General features: G+C 37.1%; 1 protein-coding gene across 10 annotated transcripts; it reads left to right on the forward strand.

The window, feature by feature from the left end:
• The first annotated feature begins 50 nt into the window (after positions 1-50).
• TIAL1 (TIA1 cytotoxic granule associated RNA binding protein like 1) lies at positions 51-21,058 on the forward strand. Of its 10 annotated transcripts, none has more exons than XM_082424803.1 (15): positions 335-547; positions 2,640-2,707; positions 3,213-3,274; positions 7,544-7,640; positions 12,984-13,066; positions 13,361-13,510; positions 13,750-13,804; positions 13,962-14,049; positions 15,944-16,019; positions 17,954-18,062; positions 18,728-18,823; positions 18,932-19,016; positions 19,250-19,373; positions 19,711-19,850; positions 20,681-21,058. In XM_082424803.1, exons 6-15 carry the CDS (start codon positions 13,484-13,486, stop codon positions 20,805-20,807), a joined length of 927 nt encoding a protein of 308 aa, XP_082280929.1. In that variant the 5' UTR covers positions 335-547; positions 2,640-2,707; positions 3,213-3,274; positions 7,544-7,640; positions 12,984-13,066; positions 13,361-13,483; the 3' UTR covers positions 20,808-21,058. The 10 variants fall into 10 exon arrangements, with proteins under 10 accessions (XP_082280924.1, XP_082280922.1, XP_082280925.1 ...); XM_082424804.1 differs by having other exon boundaries at positions 13,412-13,510; XM_082424799.1 differs by lacking the exon at positions 12,984-13,066 and having other exon boundaries at positions 328-547.
• The last annotated feature ends 347 nt before the right edge of the window (positions 21,059-21,405 follow it).

The following is a 21,405-nucleotide window of genomic DNA, read 5'->3' on the forward strand; positions in this document are numbered from 1 at the left end:
GTTCCCAGAAGCCCTCTGGGGAAGTGCTTCCCTCTCTCATTTCCAGGACCACAATTCCCAGAGACTTCAGCTTCCTGGCGGTTCTCTTTTTACTCTATCTCTTCTTGAGCTGGCTGGGCTTCGCCGACCAGCCGGCGCACAGCCACGACGTGACCCGTCGTGACCCGGCACAGGGTTTCCTCAGCGGCTCGTTTTCCTCCTCACTCAGTTAGCCCCTTTTCAGGCTGTCGCGGCTGGCCTGAGCGGTGACCTGGCGGGCCGCGCCTGCGCTCTGCCCCGTTTCCTGCCTGGCTGGTGGCGGCGGCCATTTTGTTCATCCTCCTCCTCCTCCTGCTCCTCCTGGTTGGAGCGCAGTGTCCGGAGCGGGCTGGGGGGAGAGAGCCCGAGAGCGGGGTTCGGTGCCTTTTCCTCTGTCCCCAGCCGGTGCCCGTAGCCCCCCTCCCCTTCCTCCCCACCCCCTCCCCTCCCCGGCCCTGCCCTCCCCCTTGTCCCGGGATCGCTCCGTCGCACCCACCATGATGGAAGACGACGGGCAGCCCCGGACTCTGTGAGTACCCGAGACGAGGGGTGCCAGGCGCCGAGAGGCCCGGGCACCGCGGGACGCTGTGGGAGGGAGCAGGAGAGCGGGGCCGAAGGCGGGACTCTCGGCGGCTCCCTGGCCGCGGTGGCGCGGACGCGAAGTGCATTCCTCATCTGTCCCTTTTTGCTTAGAAAGGAAGCTCTCCCTTCCCCCAAACACAGTCACTTCCTGGGGTCCGGGGCTTATTTCGACCTTTTCCTCTCGCGCCCTTCTTTGCATCCTCCTCCTAAGCCGGGTTTCTGCACGGCAGAGCCTGTCAGGCCCAGGAGAGCTCCTGCTCTCCCTCTGCTCTGGGGGCCCTGGGCTGGGCCGGGAGCTGCCGGTTCCCCACGGGGGCTGGGCCTGGTGGGGGTGGGACTGGGGGTGGGACCGCAGCCACATCCCCTGCGGGCCGCGAGGAATTAGCACTCGCGCCCTCCAAGTCTCCAGTCGCTCCCGGCTCTTATCCCAAGTTGAGCTCTCCGAGGAAGCCGGACATTCTAACACCACTCAAGCCCCTACTGTCTTTCTGCCCCACGTGCCCCCGCCCACGCTGTCAGAAACACTCGCCCAGCGCCCGCTACTTTCAAAGTGCAAAAAGGATCCCTCTTGCCGCCGGAGCATCTTTCCCTTCTTGGATGAAGAAGTTTACTTTGAGCGCTACCTGCGCTAAACTGACAACCAGTTGTTAAAGTGGTGTTACCTCCTCCTCATCTGTGGGTCGAGACCTTCAGGGTTGGATAAAATGATGTTTTTATCAGCTCTTCGTTGTGTCTTTTGAGCGCTTTTTCTTCTATCTTGCTGTTGCTTTCGACTCTGAAGCCCAGTGTAATGAATGAATTTCGTCTTTGAACCGCTTATTCGAGTTTCCTTTCCTTCCTAATGAAGAGTGATGACTCAGCATTTGCATTCCTTTCCAAATAGTGTGGCACTCCTTTCTTTTTTCCTGCATTTTTTTTTTAAAGTGTGATTTCTAATTAAATGTTTAAGTTGGGCACCTTGGGTTTTCCTAGCCTCTCGAAGCTCAGCACACCTGCCTCGGGTGCAAGGAGTCAGTCAGGTCGCTGCTTTGTTTTCTCTTGCCTCTGCCTGGTATTGATATGATCATAGTTCACTTGGCTCTGCTGTCTGATGGGGAAATTACTTTTTGGGGAACAGAGGAAGGTGAATGGGTACTTAGGAAGTTTGACTAGTTTCTCATCTCTAGTCCTACCAAAGAAAGTTTGCTCAGTAAAGAAGGTAGATGTCTATGTTCAATATTGATACAAGTTTGTTTTTTTGGCTGGGGGGGGGGCTTACACTTTTTTATTCCTACTTCTCTAATGTCTCACTAAAGTATCTGCTATCCCTTTTGAGAATTTGAGGTCAACTTAAGTACATCAAATGCTTGAATGGGAAGTCTGCTTAGTAGGAAGTTTTGTATCAATATTTATGTTTTGTGCTGTCTTCCATTTCTGCTCTCTTTTCCCAGAAAAGAGAATTGGGACAAACTTGAAATTTGTCCTCTAACATCTGTTGAAGCCAAGACTTGGTATTTAGTTAGCAATGTGTTCTTTGATGGAAGCATCTGGGAAAGCTGGATTTAGGCCTAGCAAGCATGTATTTAACAACGATAACAGTTACATTGTATTTAAAAATCTGAAACGTCATCGCATCATAATAGCTACTGAATAATTGGTAAATCCTCAAGGCATATTTCTCATTAACTGTATCTATCTGTTCCTTATGAAGAATTCCTGTTTTGTCATGCTAAACAAAATGCTATTGCAGTACCTTTAATTCATATAAGCACTTTGCATCTGCCTTCTCATCTCCATCAGATCTTAGACCATAGACTAGTAAGCTAACTTCTTTGTCACTTATTTCTTACCTCTACCTTCTCCAGTCTCCTGTTCTTTCTCAGAAACACAATTAAGTTGTCTATGTTTACAGTTATCTAAAAGTGGGACACGTATACATATAAGTAAAGAAATATCTTGAGCTTCGTTGTACCTGTATGTCAGTACATGTTTACTATTCTGTCTTCCTTTTTCCTTCTCCCACTCTTCTCCATGGGAAGGATTTTTTTTTTTTTTTTTAGACAAGGACTGCTACATCTTCCTAGGTCTTACCCCTGCAGCACTTAGTTCACTGCCTGGAACGTAAGAGGTACTCAAATATTTTACAATGATTACTGTATACTTCCTTTCATTAAATTAATATTAAGTCCGTTTTTTTAAAAAGTCCTGGTTGATTTAAAATTATATAAGCAGACATGATGGTCATATGTGGTGCGGTCTTGATTTTTATATATTTTTTTAAAATTTGAAATGTAAAATTTTGAGATAAAAGCAAATGTTTCACAATTGGATTTTTGTCAGATTTTAATAAAAATGCATATTTTTTTAAAGTGTTCATTTTACATATTTCTTCTCAAAAGGATCTTTTAGATACAAGTAACATGATAAAAACTTTGAAGGTGACTTTAGAGGTTGATACCTAGTAGGGTTTTTTTGTTTATTTATGGAGATCCTTCTTTTATTTTACATCGTGATCTTTGGATTAGGCTTTCAAGTGCCTAGTATGTTTTAAAAGAATGTACTCTTAACAAAGCTTATCTTAAACTGTTTCCTTAATATGCCTGTGTGTTACTAGTGAGGTTTTTTTCCTGCAGACACACACAAGCTAAGACATATGGTTCTATCATCAGAAAACAATATGGTGTTTATAGCCTAGGTAGGTCTTTAAATATTCATTACCTACAGTATTACTAATTTATTTGATGGTATTTAAAGTGATATAGAATTGCTTTGATGTTGAGCCTAAAATTTGTCATATAGTTTCTTTGAAGGTCTGTTTTCTGATGTTCTTTGTTCCCATTTGACATTTTTTGTATTGGGGGGTAAATGTATTGGGTATCTTGGGATCCAAAAAAACAAATGAGATCATGCTGTATAACACTGGTGTTGGAAGTGAACTGCCTGACACCTACCTTGTAGGACCCCCATTTCAGGTTTGTGTTGTGTGTAGCTTTGAGTGCAGTGATTTGATCCATGGTATATCTGAATCTGTTATACAACATTAAATTGTAATGGTGTTCTATTGTAGTTTTTTTTTCTTCATCTACTCGCACCAAAATGAGTAGGAATTGTGGATCTGGAATTATACCATGTTAATGCAATGCCATCTTTAAGGCTGTTTTCTTCCCGATAGAGACTCAGTCAAAAGGAGGAAATAAACCATTGACTTAGAGTATAATCTGAACATCTAAGGGCAATAGCAGTAAATACTGTTAAATCCCATTATAAAATTGATTAGCTGTACCATAGATTTGGCTATATTGTGGCTGTAATTAAGCCTCTCATTCAATTTAATCATATTCTCTGTTTCTTTAAAATGTATGTGTATGTGTGTTAGTTGGTCAGTTCACTTGTACCTCCTGCACCTTTCCTCCACCCTGCCTCCTTCCTAAAATGAAATATCGACAAATTGATCAGCACATTAGAGGCCCATTGAAGGATATTGTTGCAAAATCTTCTCTTATATAGGAATTTGCAAGAACAAAAGTAAAAATATTACTTAGCCATAGTGTCTTGTGTAAAAGTGCTGGTAATTTCAGCCTTCGTAGGGCTAATGTTTTCAGAGTGAGAGCACATTCAGTATTGAAAAGTGTGATTAGTCTTCTGAAAGGCATGATGTTCTTAACTTAAAATTCTGCCCGGTTGTACATAGGAAGTAGTTTGGCAATGTGAACTTTTGCCTACTGTGAAACTGCCAAGTTCTAGTCTCAAATTTGATTTTAACCCTGACTTTAGGGATAAAGACATCATTTTCCGTTTTTAATGCGTTAGTTCCTACAGTTCCTGTTCTTAGAAGACAAAATGGACCTAAGGTTTGCTTTTTTTTCCCCCCTTGAGTTAAAAATCGTTTTGGAATTTCCTAAGTGTTTACTCTTTGAATTGATCTCAATACAAGAATTTGAGCCATTTGTCTTTTTCTGTTATTTTGTATATGTTCTTCAAGTAGAAATTTTATATTTAAACCCTTGGAACTTTAGAATATATTGATGATTTTATAACTAAAGCAGAAAGAAAGTGAAGTGTAGATGATTTAGAAAGAAAAAGGAAATATTTCTATATGCTACCAAGAGATGATGTTTTTACCAGGTCAAGAGTTGAATATTTTTGTTAGTGTTTATTTTGGGACAGATAATTTTATGATAACGTAAAGGTACTTAAGCTGTATAGTATTTTAAAAGCTATAAAATGTTTCTGTATTAAGTGTTATGATGGATGAAGGCAAATGTAGGTGAATGAATTACAGAACTCTGAGTAAAGGAAAAGGCAGTCTCAGGTTTGGGTATAATTTAGGTGAAATTATATGGTGAATTATATCCTTTTTATCCTGGCAAATTAAGATGTTCTACATGTTGTTATGGAAGGCCATTTTTATATTAGTTTTTGGAGTTTGCTGCTTTACCAACTGAACTTTTCGTGGAGATATTTGAAAAATAGGAAACCTTAAAACTAAAGTTTTTCTCTGAGTATTTCATGACATTCTAAACTTACATTAACCTTTTGCTCTTTGTTATCAGTGCTTGAAATATAAATTAATATATCTAAATGTGCCTCTAGAAATTCTTCAAAATCGTAATTGATTAGAAATAGGTTGACTTGGAATAAAAATCCTGTGAAACAGTTAACAGCTTTAATTGTGACTGTTAGGTATGTAAGGTAATTAATGCCCGTGCAGTTTTTTCCTGGAAAAATCATTAAACAGTCATACAAATTAAAATTATTTAAATCATTTACAATTTGTTACATTCAAGTGATAATTTTAACTTTGTTACTAGTTAGCTTTGATATGTGAAAATCAGTTTTATCCACTCCTATTCTCTTAGAAATGAGCTAACTATTAGCATTTTAGGTTAGTTGAGTGTTAACACTTCAGAGACCAAGGTCACTGTTCATTTTCTTTACATATAGGTCTACCTTGTACAAAAAGAAATTCCATGGATACAGGTTCACAAACCCCTATGAGTTTTTAAAAAAAAAAAAGGCAATTGTCTGGCTAGCTCAGAAGCCTATATAACCTTTCACTACTGCTGGGAAAAGTATGTCACTGCACAGCCTACTGATGGGTCTGCTCTACTTTAAATATAACAAAAAGGTGGCATAGTGGACCTAAACCAGTTTGTCACTGGTTTAGTCTTCCATTTAAGTAACATTGGACTTGTGTTTCATTTTTAGAGTGTGTTAAAATTATTAGCACCCATTGCAGTGAAATTCTTAGGTGAAAAGAAAATTGCTATTCATTCTTAATCAAAATTTTTTTTCTTTTTAACACTTAACCTTACCTTTCTCAGTCTTATTTTTCCCTTTCAGAGTATCCTATCTTAAACTATGGCAACCGTAGATTCAAGGCTTATATTGGTCTCAGTACATTGTTTCTAGATGTTATATATTATAGTTAGGAAAATAAAACTTATGTCCTTTTACTTTCCAGAAGAAAATGTGTTAAATTTTATAAATGTTGTTTGGTTTATGAGGATCATAACAGATGTGAGTTTTAGGAACTATATGCTGAGTGCGAGAAAGACTTAAAGTTTATTAAGCTAAATTAAGATAGATCCATGGTAAAGAAGATGTGGTACATATATATAATGGAATATTAGCCATAAAAAGAAATGAAATTGGGTCATTTGTAGAGATGTGGATGGACCTAGAGTCTGTCATACAGAGTGAAGAAAGTCAGAAAGAGAAAAACAAATATTGTATATTAGCACATATATGTGGAATCTAGAAAAGCGGTACAGATGAAGCTATTTGCAGGGCAGGAATAGAAAGGTAGACGTAGAGAACGGATGTTTGGACAGGGTGGGGGGGGAGGGGAGGGTGGGATGAATTGGGAGATTAGGTTTGACATAAATACACTACCATGTGTAAAATGGATAGCTAGTGGGAACCTGCTATATAGCACAGGGAGCTCAGCTCTGTGCTCTGTGATGACCTAGATGGGTGGGATGGGGGAGAGGGAGGGGATATGTGTATACACAGAGCTGATTCACTTCACTGTACAGCAGAAACTAACAACATTTTAAAGCAATTATACTCCAATAAAAAAAAAGATCCATGATACAAGGTGGTCATCTCTGGGTGGTGGTGTTCTTTTCTTTTAAACTTAATGTGTATTTTAAGTTTCTTATACAAAATACATACATTCAATTTGTAATTTTTTAAAAAATCCCGAATCTTTAGATATATTATAGTCAAAAGTATACCTGGATTTGTCTTAAATTTTCTCTGAATTTCTAGAGAAATCTTTATATTTGCTTTGTTATCTACATAAAGATGTATTTTGTTGATTCTGATGCATTTTTGAGTATGAATTTTATTTTACCCTGCTCTCCTAAAACAAAACTAAGAAGACCTACCATCGATAACAATCTTACTAGCAAGACAGAAAGAACAAAATCCTTCAATCTTTGTGTTTTGCTATAACTTTAATTTTTTTCTTTGTTCATGTAATTGCTTTGGTTGGAGGTCTAAGATAAACTCACCTTGTGTCTGATATCCTTCTATGATCAGGTGTTTTAATGAATCAATATTTGTGGTATTATGTGTGTGTGTTATACATTATTTTGAATTGTGTTTCATATCTAAAAATTGTAGTTGTCTTGAGACTGATTTAAATTTTTATTATTTTTATTCTAACGAATAAGATGAGAAAAGATATATAGGTACAGAATAATATGCTTTGGGGGGTAAACAAGGTCATATTGATTTGTTTTTAATAGAGTCTTTTGAAGTGATATTTTAGTGACCTAAGAACAATTATTACTTTCCTAAATGAGAGTTAATCTTACACTCAAAGGATCAGGCTTAATTGGAAAAATTTTATTGAAGACAGAGGAAGTTAAAATGAAATAAAAGGTGATGAGTAGATGATAATGCTTTAGAGCCAGAGCTGAAGGGAAATTGCTGATTTTTTTTTCTTTCTGTACAGATACGTAGGTAACCTCTCCAGAGATGTGACAGAAGTTCTTATTCTTCAGTTATTCAGTCAGATTGGACCCTGTAAAAGCTGTAAAATGATAACAGAGGTAAGATCTTCTCAGTTCCCTGTGCTGACAATTAGCATAATGTTTGACATTTTGAGATACATGAGTTGATTAGTATCATTTTAAGTTTCAAGTTACTAGATGGAGAGATTCATGTTGTGTTGACTTATTTGATTTGACTGACAAACTAGGTTTAGAATGGAGTTTTATTTGAGAGGACAAAGTTTCTGTGCTGTTATTTTCAAAGGGTCCTTCATGATGTAGTTATCTTCAAGTGATTCTACTTGTAGAAAGTTGTTAGAGCTTATCTCAGAATGTTGGAAAACTAGGTTATATTTCATATATTTCCAATAAGAATGTTATATTTCAAATATTTCCAATAATAATTGGTGTGTGTAGAAGAACATTAGGTTATTATGAGCATAGTGCCACTCAAGCATTTTCAGCAATTTTAGTAAATGCTGACTGAACAACTTTATGTAGATAGGAATTTAAATTGTTACGATAATTTGTTTTCCTTTTTTTCAAAAAAATCTTACTCTTTATACTTTCCTGGTTAAGACTCTGTAGCAGTGCCCAATGACTCGGGTTTCAGTTTATTTATTAACACTTTTTTTTTTTTTTCAACTATTTAGTATGTACCAGATACCACGGTAAGTGCTAGGGATACAGTGGTGAATAAAACGGTTCCTAGCCCGATAGAATTTTCCAGTCTATGAGAGAGACAGAGGAATTAATAGGCACTAATGATATAGGATAATAAATACTGTGGAAGTTGACAGTTTCAAGTGCTGTAGGAGCTTATAGGTCCATACAGTCTTCAGTCAGGGGAGGATTCAGTGTCTAGGCTGAAACCGAAAAGGATAGTAATGGAAACTAGACATTGGCTAGACAGGAATTTGAGAAAGAAGGGAATCCAGGTAGAGAGAAGAATGTTGATCAAGCCTGGTAGACAGAGAGCGGGAGTACTTGTGAGATAGAGGGAAAGATAGAAACCATAACGTGGTTGGAGTTTCGAAAGGGATTAGTCTTAGGAGATGAGGCAGGAGTGTTCAGCAGGGGTCAGAGCTGTGCTAAGGGGTTTGTGTTATATTCTGAGACAGAGGGGAACTGTTAAAAATATGTAAAGCAGAGTGGCCTTTTGATCTTCATTCTTAACTAATAAGGATAATTATCACTCTGTTCTGGTATATTATCTCTTCTTTCCTTCCTGTCTTTGATTATTTATTCATTCTTTCTTTAATTAGTCAAAAATCTACTTTGTACTAGGCACTGTTCAAAGCATTGGGGATATAATGCAGAGCTAGACCAGTGAGGTTCACAAGAGTTTACATGTTAGTGAGAGTACTGTAAATAACAAGTAAACAAGATAATTCTGGATAGGAATAAGAGCTTTGAAGAGAATATAACGGTTCTGTGTTGATGATTGCAGTGTTGGTGCTGTATAGGCTAGGTGGTGAGGGATGACGTCTTGCTGCAGTTGGCATCTATTTTTTTTTTTTTTTTAATTTATTTATTTATTTATCTATTTACGGCTGTGTTGGGTCTTCGTTTCTGTGCGAGGGCTTTCTCTAGTCGTGGCAAGCGGGGGCCACTCTTCATCGCGGTGCGCGGGCCTCTCATTATCGCGGCCTCTCTTGTTGCGGAGCACATGCTCCAGACACGCAGGCTCAGTAGTTGTGGCTCACGGGCCTAGCTGCTCCACGGCATGTGGGATCCTCCCGGACCGGGGCACGAACCCGTGTCCCCTGCATTGGCAGGCGGATTCCCAACCGCTGCGCCACCAGGGAAGCCCTTGGCATCTATTTTGTGAAAGTAATAATGTAGGTTCTTAAGGAGATGGGAACTGAAGTTGCCTAATTGAATGTTGAGGCTTTTTGGTTATGATCTGTGATCTAGAAATCTCTAATCAGTGGGCAGTTGACTCAACCAAATTTTAAAAGATCAAATGAGTCTTTTTTAGACTATGGATGTTTGGTATGGGATCAACATGGTAATGACTACTATCAGAAATCACCTCTTTGAGCTGAGATAGGAATAACAAGATGGTGCCATCTACATTAAGAGCTGGAGGCAGAGGGAACAGTCCATACAAAGGCCTTGAGTTGGTAATGAGCTTGGTGCATTTGTGGAACCAAAGACCAAGGTGGCTGGAACCTGGTGAATGGTGGGAAATGAGTATAATGGAGTAGGCAGTCGGGGTTTCGAATCACATATGGCAGTATGAGCCGTGACAGAGTGTTTGGATTTTACTCTGGTTGCAGTGGGGGTTTTAAGTAGGGCGATGAAGTATTCTTTTTTATTAATTTATTTGTTTGTTTGTTTTTGGCTGCATTGGGTCTTCATTGCTGCGCGCGGGCTTTCTCTAGTTGCGGCGAGCGGGGGCTACTCCTCGTTGCAGTGCGCAGGCTTCTTATTGTGGTGGCTTCTCTTGTTGCAGAGCACGGGCTCTAGGCACGCAGGCTTTAGTAGTTGTGGCTCGCGGGCTCTGGAGCGCAGGATCAGTAGTTGTAGCGCACGGGCTTTGTTGCTGCACGTGGAGTCTTCCCAGAGCAGGGCTCGAACCCGTGTCCCCTGCATTGGCGGGCGGATTCTTAACCACTGCGCTGCCAGGGAAGTCCTCCTGATGAAGTATTCTTATTTGCATCTTTAACGTTACTTTATTTGGAAAATGATTATTGTATGGAGAATGGATTGTAGGGGGCAGGAGTGGAAGGATAGGGAAACCAGCTGTGTTTATTTCACTAGCCTAGGTAGGAGATGATGTGGGGTGGGGGGAGCTTGTTCTTTAGAGTCGTAGCCATAGAAATAGAGGTAGATAAGTTTGGGATACATTTTGGAGGTAGAATCAGTAGGACTGGATTGGCCGTGGGACATAAAAGAAGACATCAAGAAAGACCCCTTAGATTCTTGTTTGCAGTTGTGTGTATGGTAATGCTATTTGCTAAAATGGGCATGGCATGACTGAGGGAGGCACAGGATTGATTGGGGGGTGGGGAGTGGTGGGAATCGAGCTCTGTTTTGGCAATGTTAATTTTAAGATGTGCATTAAACATATAAATGGACGTTATATGTAGGCAGTTGGATAAACTGTTTTGGAACTCTAGAGAGACCAGTGTTGATGATACTAGCTTGCAGTGATAATTTGAAGCCATGGGACTGGATAAGATCTAGCTCCTAGATCTAGAGAGAGCGCTGAGAGAGAAGAGAGTAGAGGGGGCCTAGGTTCGAGCCCGGGAGCATATCAACACTTAAGTGACATTTATAGTTTGAGTTAAGGAGGAAGAAATACTCTCTGAAAGATCCTCCAGTGAGGAAACAGGAAAACCAAGAGAGTATGGTGGAATCTACAGGAGAATATTTAGAAGAGAAGGAGAGTTGTCAACAGTTTTGAATTCTGCTTCAAAGTCAAGGTGAGGACAGAAAAGGGATCACAGAGATGGCAGGGAGGTCATTGGTGAGCTCAACATGAAGTTTCCTTGCCATGGTTGGGTTGGAAACTGACTGGAGTGGGTTTAGGAAAGAATGAAATGTGAGAAGGTGGAGAGTCGCTAGAAAATTTTTGAGAAACATTTGATACATAATATTTTTTAAAACCTGTGTGCACAGTCAGCCATATGAAGGGGTAGAGGAGTTTGAAATGAACTTTCATAATTTATCCATATTCTACAACTCCTACATTTGAACTTGTAAATAGTTGTAAAATCTCATATTTCTTTGTCTCGACATTTATGTCATCCAACAAAAACTGGTGACAACACCATGGTAAGGACACAGTTGATTTCAGAGTGTCACTTGGTGGTGGTGTAAATGGGAAGCTTTCAAAGGGCATGAACTCATGAACTCTAGTACAGACTATTAGTTTCCTTTCATAAATTTCATTTTAGCATATGAAATCCCTTTCCTCCCCTTAGTTTTACGATGTTTTACTTTAGATACTGTTTATCGTAGATTCTAGCTTTCGCTGTATACTATAATAAATGTATATTATCAATTCTAAGGCAAATGTTAAAAAATTTTAACATCTCTGACAGTGACAAAAAATGGTGTCTTAAATGAGATGAAATGCAGTGTGATGTGAATATGTGTGTGTGTGTGTGTATACATGTATGTACATACATTGAATGGGATCTGGCCTACTACTGGTTAGATAAATTTGAAGTCAGTATGCATGAGTAGACTAGTTTACTGAAGCCCGTTGTTATCATAGTTCTACCATTGGACTCCTGTATGTTTTGCTACGGTTAACAGTGTTTTCCTTAGAGACCATCAGGGCAGAAGAGGTAGGAGTAAAAGGAAAAGTTGACTAGCACAGTTTTAGCTTCTTATTTACCTTTAAACCTTTTCTTCAGTGAGTGTTACTGGTAAATGTTAACTCTTCTACAAGAGGAATTTGAGTGCGTATTTCTGTTTGGAGTCGTTTCCCTATTTCCTTTCTCTGCCTCGTAAGAACAGCATTCACTTGGCTACAACAATAGGATTTTGTATGAGAGCCCGTAGTAGTTTTCTTGTCAGTATTAATGATTACGCTTTTTTCCCCTCAAGGAAATGCCTTCTGGTTGCTTCACCACTATTGTTTTAGACGTCTTATTTTGGATTTTTCTTCTAAAACTTTCCTGGAATGAAAAACAGTGGTTGTTGAAAAGAGCTTTATTTTATCTGGTATTTTTAATCCCTTGTAAGTGCAACTGGAATTCCACATTTTAAACATTATTTTTAGATATTTTACATTGAATAGTGATATTTTTAACCTTATGTAAAAAATATATTTGTACAACTGTATAGCTGTTCAATATAGGTTGCAATCTTATACAATTCATTTCCATTTTGGTTCATAGGTGTTACAGTTGTTATATCTTAGGTAGTTTCTCATCTTATGTTGGTGTTTTATATTTATTGGTGTCATATTAGGTACTCACTTTTTTTTTTTTAATTTTTATTGGAGTATTGTTGATTTACAATGTTGTGTTAGTTTCAGGTGTACAGGAAAGTGAATCAGTTATACATATACTTATATCCACTCTTTAGGTATTTACTCTCTTGTATTGGTGTTTTGTGATATACAATTTTAGCTTTGTTGTGGAATATTTTATTCAGACACATTTTCAGAAAATCTTTTCTTAATCACTAGTATATTTTTCTGGTCTTTGGAAGACCAATTCAAAGTGTATAGAATCTCCAGAGCTTCAGAAGATTTTGAAAGGTAGGGATTTCATTTCAACAGCTGGTTATAAATCTGAAATTTTTCTTTTTTATTCTTATTCCTTCCTTGTACAGAAAAGAAATACATAATCTCGTCTTATTATGTGTATCAATAGTACTAATCCTAGTTTCGATCAGGAGTAAAGTTTGTAAAGTTGGTTCATTTCTGTATTTTTTTTATAGTCATGGGATACAGTTTATGAAGGATTATGATGCATAAATAGAATTCATCCCTTTGAAAATAATGTTGGGAGAGAAGAGCAGTGGTAAGGAGTGGTCCTTATCTCTCAAATCTGAACTTGAGGTTTTGTTTGGTCTAATATAAACTTCTGTTTTATATTTAACATACTTCACCAGAATTCTATATTTTGATTTAATGCTGGTAGTCATGATTCTGTACTGCTTTGTAGTTCTGTTTGAGTACAACAGTATTCTGAGGTGCAAAGTCAGGTATAGGTGTAAATCTTATTTTTAAAGTGTTAGGCTTTCATAAGCTTATGCAATCTCACCTCGTACATGCCTAGCTATCAGTAATGTTTTTTCCTGGATTTTCTTCTCAGCAACCCGATAGCAGAAGGGTCAACTCTTCTGTTGGATTTTCTGTTTTGCAGCATACAAGCAATGACCCATATTGCTTTGTGGAATTTTATGAACACAGAGATGCAGCTGCTGCATTAGCTGCTATGAATGGGAGAAAAATTTTGGGAAAGGTAAGATAATAAATGATGGCATCTTATGAGTATATATAATTGCATGTCAAATTAGTTTGTATTCTTTCTTAGCAAGTTTTTAACAAATATTCAGCTCTGCCAAGGGATGGTTTTGCTTTATTCAGCCTAGTGCTTTTACCAAAATAATCCTGCTTGATAAAATGATTTAATAAGTGGTAAGTGTTGTGACTCATAATGACATGCCTAATAATTTTATTAAATATAATCTTTATTTTTAGGAGGTCAAAGTAAACTGGGCAACAACACCAAGTAGCCAGAAAAAAGATACTTCCAGTAAGTACTCCTGCTGCATTTTACTGTGGAAGAGTTCTGAAATTATCCTTGGCAGCATTACCAGCTCACATAGGTTTTTTTCTTCCTTTAGTGTTGCCTAAAAAAGGTTTACTACCTGACTTCTTAAGTATTTGATTACCAAATGCTTTGATTTCAGATCATTTCCACGTGTTTGTTGGGGATTTGAGTCCAGAAATTACAACAGAAGATATCAAATCCGCATTTGCCCCCTTTGGTAAAATATCGTAAGTATCATAATCAATACTGTATTCAATAGTGATAGGCAAAATTGTACTTGATTAACTTGCATCAGAATTAAGATTTTCTTTCCCTAGTTAGTGTGATTTTTTGTTTGTTTGTTTTGTTTTTTTGATTAGTAGATGTTGTTGAAAATGTTAATGTCATTTCAGTGTTTTGGGGTCTTGTTTTCATCTAATCCTGTGTATAACATGTTAAAAATTAAGTGATTCTGTTTGTTATCTTTAAAGCAGATGTTTGGGTGGTAAAACTTATTATAAAGTCCAGCTTTTTGTCAAATGTTTTCAAAATTTGGTGGTTAAAGATATGGGTTAACCAAAAATAAATGATTTATACTGTGTGTTAAACTTCTATGGGAGGAATTTATAAATGGGGAAAGTAGGTGAATCCTTGGATATATTGTGAAATTAGAAATGTACATGTTTAATTATAATGATAAATGTGTTTTGATATTTTAGCTGAAAAGTAGCATTATTATAGTAGTAAAATGTTTCAATGTCTGAGCCATAAATGTGGGATTAATTAGTAGATTTTTTTTGTTAGTGGTATTTGATTCTGCTAGGGTAGGGCCCAATTGTGGTTTGATTTTTTTTTTTTTTTTAAACAAAGTTGGTGCTCAGATTTTGCTGTATGTTACTTGATCAAATATATTGGAAAATTTAAAGTGTTACAAGTTCTATAAAATGTTAATCACAATTTATCTATCTGCTTAAAATCACTTTATTTTATGTATTTATTTCCTATAGATTGAAGTTAAATGTTTTAGTACTACTTTACAAAAATACGTTTTGCCTAAGAACAACAGTATTTCTCTCTACAATTTGTTGTTCTATAGATTTAATTTATTTGATAGATTTAATTCTTAATTTTCTATTTTGATGTTTACTTTGCTTTTTAATCTAGATGTGGTAAGTAGTACTGTTTTAAAAATCAGTATAAAAAATAATACAGGTTGCTGTTTTTCAATCTATATTTATACCTGAGACCTGCAGTTTTTCTAAAGTCCAAGTCACAATTAAAAGTAATAGCATTCTGGTTATTTTGCAGAATTGCTCATAAGAATGGACAGGATCTTGAAGGCTAACTGCAAGGAACTGTGCACACTGGAACTCAGTTGTAGATTTTTTTCTCATTTCTATTTATTCTTATTATACATTATTTATATATACATATTTTAGTATTTACATTTTAACATTCTATATTCAGTGGAGTTCTATATTTCCAATCATTTTAACTTACTCACTAAAATTTCTGTGTAAATTTGTTGTTTTCGTACTGGTGTGCTTAGCATTGTTGTTAGTTTTTTATTCTTTCTTAAATTTCTGAAAATGTCAATTTTTCAAAATTTACAGCTGCCCAAACTCCAAAATGATGGTAGAGAATTGACCAAGAAAAATAAAGAAATCTGTTAACAGGCCATGTATGCCTTTTTAATTCCTATTTTTTCCTCTTTTTCAATTTTTTAATATTTCATATATTTTGTATCACTAGGCAGAAGACATTTAACTATTTAGAGATTGCATGGTAAAGTAGTTAGCATTGTTACAGTAATTTATAGAACCAGTAAACCTTAGAGGACACTAGCGAATAGAATATTAGAAAAGGAAACTATTGTTCCTATTAATCTTCAAATTTGAGCATTTAGTTTAGAAAGCACAGGCTATTTGATTAGGTTGCATGTTTATTACATGTTTTTGTCCTACTGCTTTTTTCTAACAGGTAAAGAAGCGTTAGGGAGAGTTCAGGAATGGCTGTAGTTAATTAGGGCTAACTGGAATTTTATTTTAAAAAATGCTCACAATACAGTGTGTGTGGTTCCTTTTAGTTTTTATTTTGAGGATGACTTTTACTTCCCTCATTTAGCTGTGCTTCTTTTCACAGGGATGCCCGAGTAGTTAAAGACATGGCAACTGGAAAATCCAAAGGCTATGGCTTTGTATCTTTTTATAATAAACTGGTATGTTCTTTCAACTCAATTTGAATTTAATGCAAAATTTAGTTATTAATGAATATTTTTGGATGTTGACTACAAACACAACTATTGTGTAATTTTGTTTTAATAATAGGGTGTAGTTCGTTCTTTTTTTTCATAAGCTTGGAAATAACTGGGAAAAATAGGCTGATTATAATGAAGTATATTAAAGCTTGCATTTGTGACTTGGTAAGGGTAAGATGTGTTAGAAGTAGAACTCACAACTAGGACAAGTGAGCTAATCTCAGAATTTGAAGGGAAGTTAAATTATATTTGTCTTGGGACTTCCCCGGTGGCACAGTGGTTAAGACTCCGCACTCCCAACGCAGGGGGCCTGGGTTCAATCCCTGGTCAGGGAACTAGATCCCACATGCATGCTGCAACTAAGAATTCGCATGCCGCAACTAAGGAGCTCACCTGCCGTAACTAAGACCCGGCACAACCAAATAAATAATAAAATAAATAAATGTTCTTAAAAATTATATTTGTCTTAACCATGAAAATCTCAATTTTAACTTTCTTTAAATGCTTTTATTTATTTATTTATGGCTGCGTTGGGTCTTAGTTGCAGCATGAAGGATCTTTTGTTGCAGCATGCAGGCTTCTCTAGTTGTGGCTTGTGGGCTTCTCTCTAGTTGTGGCGCATGGGCTTCTCTCCAGTTGTAACGCACCACGGGGGCTCTGTACCTGGGGCACGTGGGCTCTCTAGTTGTGGTGCATGGGCTTAGTTGCCCCGCAGCATGTGGGATCTTAGTTTCCCCGACCAGGGATCAAACCCGCATCCCCTGCATTGGAAGGCGGATTCTTAACCACTGGACCACCAGGGATGTCCCTTAACTTTTTAATTATTATCCATATTTTTGTAGCTGGGACGTTAATGACTACAGCAAATTATGTAAATGAAATTTTAAGCAATTCGTCTTGATTTTTGCATGTATTTAAGAACGAGATACCAAATATCTAAGCATTTGCATTAACTGTAACATCAGATAATAAAATGGGCTTTGGTATTAATGTTTTGGAACAGTTTCAACAACTTAAATTATTTATATTTTATTGAAGCAGTAAGATAAAGGGCAGGAGTTGTATCCTTTTTTTGCTTAGATTCATTGCAAATTCACATTACTTCCTAAATTCATTTTTTGGGAATTCCCTGGCAGTCCAGTGGTTACAACTCCTCACTTCCACTGTAGGGGGCATGTGTTCCATACCTTACTCAGTTTTTATTGTAGAACTCAGTTTTACAGCATTCTAAATCATAATGCAGAAGTCTTCCGTCTTAAGTTTTAAATCTTGTGTCATAGTCCATTGCTATTAGAATGTAGATTGGGGGGGTTAGGTGATATTTAGACCATAGTATCAAGAGTTTTTAGATATTCTTCAGTAAAAGTCATATTACAAATCAACCATAAAATTAAGATATTTGAAAACAACTTTGTCCTTTTTTTTGGTGATCAGTGGGATTGTAATTTTCTCCTTTTATGTTTGAATTATAATTCCCCTTGATGCTTAAATGCTATCCTGGTTTTTTTTGGGTTTTTTTTAATATTTTAATTTATTTATTTGGCTGCACTGGGTCTTAGTTGCTGCACGCGGGATCTTCGATCTTCATTGCAGCATGCAGGATCTTTAGTTGTAGCGTGCGAAATCTTAGTTGCGGCATGTGGGATCTAGTTCCCTGACCCGAGATTGAACCTGGGCCCCCTGCATTGGGAGAGCGGAGTTTTAGCCACTGGACCACCAGGGAAGTCCCTATCCTGGTATTTTAAAATCTATAAATAAATATTGCTTTAATGAGTCACTTACTGATAAGATTTATTGGATCCAGAAGTGCCAACGTTTTATTTCATCTTAATGAGTCTTATGAACCACTCTTCTCTGTGTTTGTAATTGCTGTTTTTTTTCCTTTTTCTCCATAGGATGCAGAAAATGCAATTGTGCATATGGGAGGTCAGTGGTTGGGTGGTCGTCAGATCAGAACCAATTGGGCCACACGTAAACCACCTGCACCTAAAAGTACACAAGAAAGTAAGATATGTCTCCGTTATATGTTTTTATGGATACTTCACAAAATCATGTATTAGTTTAGTCTTAATTTCTTAAAATTGAAATTTTATTAGCATTTCAAGACTCATTTTATCTTCAATATAATTGTGGGAAAATAACTGAGCTTTGATGCGAGTATATTTGGAGCTGTGAACCAGGTGATTTTATAGGTCAAATCATAGTGTTAAGGAGAAAAAATTCTATTTCTCCCCACAATGAGGCATATCTTAATAGTATATGGTAATCAGTTTTATAATGCTGTATAACCATCAACTTTTTTTGTTTTTTGTTTTTGGCTGTGTTGGGTCTTCGTTGCTGCGTGCAGGCTTTCTCTAGTTGCGGCGAGCGGGGGCTACTCTTTGTTGTGGTGTGCGGGCTTCTCACTGCGGTGGCTTCTCTTGTTGCAGAGCACGGGCTCTAGGTGTGTGGGCTTCAGTAGTTGTGGCACGCAGGCTCAGTACTTGTGGCTCCTGGGCTCTAGATCGCAGGCTCAGTAGTTGTGGCGCATGGGCTTAGTTGCTTCACGGCATGTGGGATCTTCCCGGACTAGGGCTCAAACCTGTGTCCCCTGCATTGGCAGGCAGATTCTTAACCACTGCGCCACCAGGGAGGCCCCATCAACATTTTTGTTCTCTTTCTGCATATAGATAACACTAAGCAGTTGAGATTTGAAGATGTAGTAAACCAATCAAGTCCAAAAAATTGTACTGTGTACTGTGGAGGAATTGCTTCTGGGTTAACAGGTATAGTGTCTGGTTTTCTAATCCCCTTCTCTGGAGCTTCATCATTATTAGCAGCAATTTCATGATAACATGAACCTTAAATATTTTATTTGTATGTTTGTTTTTCAGATCAGCTTATGAGACAGACATTCTCACCATTTGGGCAAATTATGGAAATCAGAGTTTTTCCAGAGAAGGGCTACTCATTTGTCAGGTAAAATCCTACCTTACATTTGATCCATTCCTTTCAGTTATATTAATTGATATCCCCTCAGGTATCAGAGTTTGTTATTTTAGTACTTCTTTGCAATGTAGAACTTTAAACTCCTACATGATGTACTTTAGGAAAATACCAAGTTGATAGTTATAAATTAAGGAGTTTCTGTATTACTTACTAAGTACTTAAAAAAATAAAAAACAAAAAACTTCATTCTCATCCTCTCTTAGATTTTCTACCCATGAAAGTGCGGCCCACGCCATTGTTTCGGTGAATGGTACTACAATTGAAGGACATGTTGTTAAATGCTATTGGGGTAAAGAATCTCCTGATATGACTAAAAACTTCCAACAGGTAATTCAATTTTTCATAGCACTTTTTAAGGTTTCCTTCTTACATATCTACATAAAAGCTTTAGAAACTGTAAAAGAAAGCAAACAAAAAAGTAAAGCATATAGCTGCTTTCAGTTGATTTTATTAATGCTATTTCAAAAGTGATTATTTTGCGGTATTAACTGAATCTTAATACTTTCTTTTCACAGGTGTCACCACCCCAATAAACTTAGACAATGATAAATAACAGAGTCCTATTCACATAAGGGTGCTTAGTTTTTCTCTTCCTTGTCTCCCACTTTCTTCAAATACTGTGTTTCTTTCTTGTTCCCTAAAACAGTAATTTGCTTTTTCCTAGGTCGACTATAGTCAGTGGGGCCAGTGGAGCCAAGTTTATGGAAACCCACAACAGTATGGACAGTATATGGCAAATGGGTGGCAAGTACCACCTTATGGAGTATATGGGCAACCATGGAATCAACAAGGATTTGGAGTAGAGTAAGTTGTTTGAGTTTTTCCAGTATAGAAACATATAGTTCCGACAAAAGGAATTAAAAAGTGTGTTTTCCTAGGGAGAATCTATTTAAACTAAATACATTGAACTATGGCATTAACTATGTGGCATTATAAGCATTGTAGAACCTTATGAAAAATGATTTGTAATGCTAAAAATTTGCTTTTTATTATCTAGGTGGAAAGGGAGTTTGGGGTAACATTTGATGTGTCCTCCTATCTCTATGAGCAGTTGGTAGAATTTGATTTACATTTCTAATATACTGTTTTACCTACTTGTTTTTTGCATGGAAAAGATCTTTGTCTGGATATGTTCAGAAATTTAATGATTTATGCCTGTTGGCTTGTGTGAGAAGTCTCTGAAATTTATCTAATATAAAGTAGCTCACTTTTTTTCCTTTATTGTTAGATTGTGTTGGTCCCTTGTGCTTTTTCTAGCCAGCCCAAACCTTTATTTTCACCAGTTCTTCTTCCTGTTTACAAAGTAAACTTGTGTATTTAAAATTGTTTATAAATTGATATACCATGTGTGCAGTATATGATGGGTAGATGATGAGTTGAATCATTTGTCATTTTTAAAAAAATCAGTTTTGAGATACTTTTCAGAGAAGTCATATGTTATCTTAGCAAAAATTTAAGACTAATATTGGAATATATATTTTGCATATGTGGATATGTATCATTTATTTCTTTGCTCTCTGTTGTAAGTATGTTGATTTCTTGTTTATGATTAGGCTCTGCTTGACTTTTGTATAACTGTATAGATAATTTTTTCTTTGCATTTGCTGAAGTTTTTTTTTTTTTTTTCTTCCAAGTCAATCACCTTCAGCTGCTTGGATGGGTGGATTTGGTGCTCAGCCTCCCCAAGGACAAGCCCCTCCCCCTGTAATACCTCCTCCCAACCAGGCTGGATATGGCATGGCCAGTTACCAAACACAGTGAGCTGGGACTCTAAACAAAATGTAATTCATGATAGCTTCAATTTCCTTGTGACACTCTGAAGACATGAAAGTAGACATCGGAAAATGAAAATATTTATTTTAAAAATTGAAATGTTTGGAACCTTTAGCACAGCTTTGCTTTGGTGAAGGACACATGTCTTCTAGTTCTGCCTTTTTAAGTTTTTGTTCATGATGGATATGAACATGATTTTTCTTTGTGTACAAAAACTACAATAAAGTCAATTAAGACAATTCTGACTACAAATTTTGATATAATAGGAGAAATGGGTAATACATTTTGATTCTTAGATACTATTCCATTTTTATCTTGCTGTTCAGTATTTTAACTCACTGTGTTTTTAAAAGAGCAAAAAAGGGAGGATCATGGAAAACTGGGAATCACAAATAAGTTCATCTTGAACCTTGATACTCCCCTCCCCTCCCCCAAGGTGGACCACATTTGAAGTCAGCAGAAAAAAAGTGTGATATTGAGAAGAAATGCATGATTTTGGAGTCGCTTTGGAGGAAATACTTTCTCTGTGCCTAAAGAAACTGAAGCCAGACTGATAAAAGAAATTTTGCAACCTAAATAAGGAACA

The sequence above is a fragment of the Balaenoptera physalus genome, assembly GCF_965194825.1.
Source record: "Balaenoptera physalus genome assembly, chromosome: 14".
In the NCBI taxonomy this organism is placed as follows: Eukaryota; Metazoa; Chordata; class Mammalia; order Artiodactyla; family Balaenopteridae; genus Balaenoptera; species Balaenoptera physalus.